Source organism: Aethalodelphis obliquidens, unplaced genomic scaffold, assembly GCF_003676395.1.
Source record: "Aethalodelphis obliquidens isolate GAN/ISIS:26980383/991018 unplaced genomic scaffold, ASM367639v1 scaffold68, whole genome shotgun sequence".
Classification (NCBI taxonomy): domain Eukaryota; kingdom Metazoa; phylum Chordata; class Mammalia; order Artiodactyla; family Delphinidae; genus Aethalodelphis; species Aethalodelphis obliquidens.
In genome coordinates this window covers 7,810,902-7,816,752 of record NW_020838012.1, presented here as the reverse complement: position 1 = coordinate 7,816,752, position 5,851 = coordinate 7,810,902, and the positions used below count along the sequence as shown (strand labels likewise).

Sequence of the window (5,851 nt, the reverse complement as noted above, 5' to 3'; positions counted from 1 at the left end):
AAGCTCCTTTCTCTCCCCTGCAATACTCTTTCAGTTTTACCCGAATCTGTGTCTCCTGTCTCTCTCTCTCTTTTTTTTTTTAATGTTAAAATAATTTTTTTTTTTTTTTTTTTTTTTTTAATGTTAAAATAATTTTTTTTTTTTTTTTGGGCCATGTTGCACAGCATGTGGGATCTTATTTCCTGACCAGGGATTGAACCCAGGCTCCCTTCAGTGTGGAGTCTTAACCACTGGACTACAAGGGAAGTCCCAAATCTGTGTCTCCTGAATTGCAATTCTTAAGACTTCAAATAAAGCCTTTTGTTCTTTGCAGCCTTGATACTGATTATTGTTGGACAAATGGTTGGTATGAACTCAAGCAATTAGTTAGCCTGCTTTATGCCTCTCATTCTTAAACAATAAATAAATAGCTTGAATAACTTCATCCCCATCCAAATTAGACAAATTTTCCTACATAAAAATCTCAATCTTCCATGATACATCTATAAGATAAATAAAATATATTCCATTTGTACACATTAATCTGCTTTTAAGGTGCAAGATCAAACATACAGAGAGTAACCATAGTAATTATAGAGTTTACTATGTGTTAGGCATTATTCTGAGGACCTTATTAATACTAACTCATTTAATCTTCACAACAATATCATGAGGTAGGTACTATCGTTATCCCCACTTTCCACATGAATTTAGGCATAGAGAGATTAAGTAACTTGACCAATGTCAACCAGTTGGTGACAGAGCTGAAATTGCAGACCCCGGCATAATCTGGCCCTAGAGTATATGATATTGACTTCCATAGATATTAATGATTAATTAATTTAATGTTTTATGAGCACCAACTCAATTAAAAGTATTGGTTAAAAACTGTAGGGAATTCAAAGAATAATATGTGGTCCCTGCTCTCAAGAAACTTATATTTTGGTTGTTGCTTTAAGTAGAAAACAGCAACTGTGAGTGGTTACTCTTGTCAACCTGAACCCATTGCCCTGCCCGTGGTGTTAATGTCCCAGAGTTTTATGCCAGAATTACAGGCTTAGGAGTTAAGCAAGATCTTAAACCTCAGTTGAATCTCTTCATTTTACAGATTTGAAAACTGAACTGCAGAGAAGTGTCTTGTTCGAGACCACAAAGTTAAGGATAAAGAGCAACTAGAAAGGCAGTTTCTGGTCTCCCAATCAGTAAAATATGTTCATGAAAATGTACATAAGTCAAATTTATGCAAGCTTAATTATATTTTAAGCCCCTAAGTGGAGATTTCCATTTAAAGGAGTCAGTAGTAAAGTATTTCATGTAGGCAATTAACATTTTATAAAATGAATAACCATGCCAAACCAGCACGTTGATGAATCTTGGTATTAACATACTGGATTTGGTGAAATAAGAAAAAAAGAACTTTGGTTGTCTTATCAGCTGGCAAACTGAACAAAAATTCCCTAATACTATGAGTAAGACGGTGAATAACACTAACAGGAAAATGCTCGAAGTTTTAGGCTTTATGCAGAGTTATCAGAGTATTTCAAACCAACAGTAGATACATCACTGTCAAAAGTTTAAAGTCTGGTAAAATAATTATAGCAGCTAATACTTGCTGAGCATGTACTCTGTTCTAAGTACATTGTCAATATGATCTCATTTAATTCCTATGACAATTTGATGGAGTTTACACTATTATCTCCATTTCTTATGTAAGGAAATGGTACTACAGGATGGCTAAGTAATTTGCCTATAACTAAAGGCCTGGGAAATGTGGGAAGCAGAATTATTTAGAGTGATATTTCTCTTTCTTGATGCCCTCACTTTCTTTGCAGAGAAGTGCAAACTGGAACTAGATACTAAAAATTGCTTTTGAAAACTCAACAGTGGTATAAAATCGAACATACTATTCATTTGGGCCCTAGTCTGTGCTTCAATACTTATTTGAATAAGCACACAGGAAATATGCTACATATTATGGGGAGTATCAAAATGAATAGTTATCATATTCTATTGTTTATATTATTATATTATACTGTTCATACTATTATATTGTACTGTTAATATTGTTATATTGTTTACATATTATATTATGTTTATAATTTGCATGTTCAAGGATTTATAGCAAAATAGGGAGGATACGATAGGAACACAAATAGCTGTAATGCAAGCCAGGTTGGCTAAGTACTATGAGCATAAAAAATTGTGATGAGAATTTAGAGGAAATTTTAGTTCCCGGTAGCTAAGGGGGATGAGTCAAAGCTTCATGGCAAGGGTGGTATTTGAGCCAGGTCTGTGAGAGTGATCAAAATATAGACAGAGATGACGTGGTCCCCTCAGGTTTCAGGGACAGTGTGAACAAAGGCAGAGTCATGAGTTATCAAGTTATCTGTTGATTGGAGCAAAGACTACCTGCAAAGAAGTGGGAGGGGAGATAAAACTGGAACGCTAGAGTGAAGTCAGTGAGCAGAGTGTACAAAATGCCTCACTAAGGAATACAGACTTTATTCAAGAGGCAAAAAGTTTTGTAGCAGGGAAAGCACATGATCAAAGTTAGATTTTAGGAAGATTAATCTGCCAGTGCTTGGAGAGTGGACAGAGGCCAAAAGCCAGGTAAGAAAGGTTTAGGGAAGCAGCAGTCTAGGGCAGAACAAAAGTGGTAGTACTGGGAATAGAGAGGAGACTGATAAAAAGATATTACAGGAAATTGCCTGTAAAAAGAAGAGGGAAGAAAGGAGAAGAGGGGTAAGAGATGACCCTGTGCTTCAGGGTAAATGGTAACGTCTTTAGTGGGAGACGTGGATGACAGGAGGAAGTATAATTATGAGAGCAGAAATGCTATATTTAGTTTAAGACATTGATTCCAAATATGAATTTACGTATTCATTCACTGTGTGAGCATTTACGAAATGCCTATTATGGAAGGGCAGCCCTTCCGTAAATACTTGGGATATATCATAATCACTATAGGAGGACTTTTTTTTTTTTATTGTTCTTTCCTGTTCAAGAGACCATAATAAAGTATTATATTCAAATCCAACTCTATAGAACATTTCCAAGCCAATACAGTTGAAAAGTAGTCTCCTTCCTCCGAATTCCTGTACATCTAACTGTCTGTACTATTCATTGGTGTTTAGCACATATGATTATATGTATGTATATATTTCTCCCCTAATGTCAAGTTTTCAATCAGATCATAAGTGAGTTGAGAGCAGGCATCATTTCAGATATTCTTTGAATTTCCCACAGTACCTCATTCAGAGTAGGAAAATTCAGTAAAGCTTTAACTGTTAGACCGGGGGATTTTTCTTTCTTTTCTCTTCTATGATAAGGATACATCTTTTCTTAGCCTTGTAGAACAGAAGGATCAGTAAAATTTCACATCCAGAACACATGGCCACTGTGAAAGGAGCTACAGAAGCCAAGTCTGCATTGGACCGTGAAAAAGAAAGCTGAATAATAGCAAGGGCTAAGAAACTATTCAGTACCCCACCTTCGATAGCAACAGTTTTACAAACAGGAAGAGGCAGCATAGACATTTTAGCAAAAAAGTACCCAAACGACAAACCCAAAGCAGGAACTAAGACACCCGATAAAAGCACCTCTAGGTTCACTGTTTTTAGAAACATTAATCCCATTCTGAAAGTCAAATAAATCCCTACAAACATTAAAATAAAACTCAGAGGCCTAATGATCCTCTCCAGGAAGTTTGCTTTTTCAGGTAGTCTACGCTTGATGATTATTCCCACTGATATAGGTATAAGTACGAAAAGGAGTGTTGACATAACTTTAGAAACAGGAATATGCAAAGTACGTGATAACCCTAACATCCTACTGTATATGTACGAATTGGCAGGCATCATTATCAGGGCCAATAACGTTGATGTGCAAGTCATCAAAATGGCCAAAGTGACATCTCCTTCTAGAAGCAGAGCGAACAGATAGCCCCCACCCCCTCCTGGGCAGCTACAGGTCATTACAAATCCAAAAGCCTGTGCTTCAGGCAATGCCAAAATCTGCGTCAAAAGGAATCCGCAAAATGGCATAAGAAAAAACTGTATAACTGCCCCAAGAATTATTGGCAAAGGTCTCTTCCATATTGTATGAAACACCTGTAATTCAATCTTACAACCAAACGCACATTTATTTAACAGTATCATTGGCAGAAAAAGCATAAGGATATTTCTATCAATAAGGTTTGATGTCTGGAAAAGACTGTCTTGTCTTTGTTTGAGCACTCTGACTTTGACATTCTTTATTTCTTCAATGAGTCTTTCTTGCCTACCTTCAGAATCCCACAATTGAATGGTCAGATTTGTCTCCCCGTCTTCATCCGTCACCAGGTTTATGGTAAAGTTGGTAACATCTGATAAGGTCTTAGTCACATTCACCACTTGGAGCATTTTATGATCTTCTAGTTGCACAAAGAGGTAGCTGGAGTTTGGCTGTTGACCTCTGTAACTTGACCTTACAACGACAGTTTCTTCAGTCTTTGTGAAAAATAGTATTTCAGACTTTTCTATGTTCAGAAAACTGAGAAACGATTTCCTTGCCTCCCCAAGAGTCACAGACGACAAAAGCAGGACAATAAAAAGTTTTCTAATCATTTTGAAGGCTTAAATAAATTACATATGCAAAACCATTTAAATAAACTAAAGAACGTTCTTCATACAGGTGTTCCAGTGATGGTCTGAGGTTGTTAGGTAACAGTTGTTTTTTGCTAGATCAAAGTCCAGTAGGAGGGACTCTTGTACTTTTCAAACAAATACAGAGCTATCTAATGAGTGACATAACGGTTTAACCTACAGTTACGAAATATCAAAGTCATAGCATTTAACAGGTTGTTTATCACAGCAGAAACCTAATCTTTACTCCTGACTTCATTTCTGCCACTGGAAAAACAGCCTCCTACTTATTTGATTTTAAAACCTTAGTGTCATCTTTTTTTGAGTTCTGTTCCTTCCTAAGGAAAATCTACACTAAAAGCAGACAGGATCCAAAAATTTTAAATAGATGTTGAGGAGGCCTAGAGGTGGGTGTTACTATTTTATTCGTTCAGGTCAGAATCAAATAAAAATTTACTGAATCTGTGTTCTAGGGCCTTGAGCTAGGAACTGAGTATACCACAGTCATCAAGCTAGGTGACTCTTCCCTCCTGGAGCTTAGCCTTCGTGGCTCTTCATCATTACTCAGGAAACTGCAGAGCCCATACATTGGCCTTGCAGCATCCTTAGGCTAGTTAGGGTTTTCCCATGACTCTAAACAGTGATGGTATCAGTTAGGCAAAAACTGAAACGGTTTGTGGTGTCCTTAGGTAGAAAAAAAAATTCCTGGATGCTTACCAGATAGCTTGGCAACCTAGGGAGAGCACATAGCCAGATCCATGGCCAAAGGTACAGCCTGGTTAAGGGACCACTGCTGCTGGACACTTGGACCCTGACACAATGGGGCAGTCGAAGCCCACTGACTAATTCTAATCTTTTATTCCTTCCTAGTAACACGACTCCTTACTCACAGCTATGGCAAGGATATTCAACTGACCCAACTTAGGTCATATGCCTGTCTTGGAATAAGGAAGGAATAAGGAAAAGAGTCAGGCTTTTTGAACTTCAACCCACAGATTCACAAATGCTTTCTGTTTCCCAAACAAGAGGAGGGGCTTCTGATGCTAAGCAGAAAAAGAAAAAAAAAAAAAAAAAGAACAACAAAAAAACCCCAGTACAGTTATCTACTACTGAGCCTACAGATCTAGTAGTCTCTGATCATATAATCATTTCAGCAGATCCTTCCTGTAATCATGACACAATCTGTGTCAGATGCAACAATGACAGTTACACATTAAGTATTTTAGATCATAAAATGTTTGCTCCTCAAA

General features: G+C 37.1%; 1 protein-coding gene across 1 annotated transcript; it reads right to left on the bottom strand.

The window, feature by feature from the left end:
* Window positions 1-3,060: 3,060 nt before the first annotated feature.
* SLC10A5 (solute carrier family 10 member 5) lies at window positions 3,061-4,686 on the bottom strand. The gene has a single exon (XM_027089738.1). It carries the CDS (start codon window positions 4,581-4,583, stop codon window positions 3,267-3,269), a length of 1,317 nt encoding a protein of 438 aa, XP_026945539.1. The 5' UTR covers window positions 4,584-4,686; the 3' UTR covers window positions 3,061-3,266.
* Between the last annotated feature and the right edge of the window lie 1,165 nt (window positions 4,687-5,851).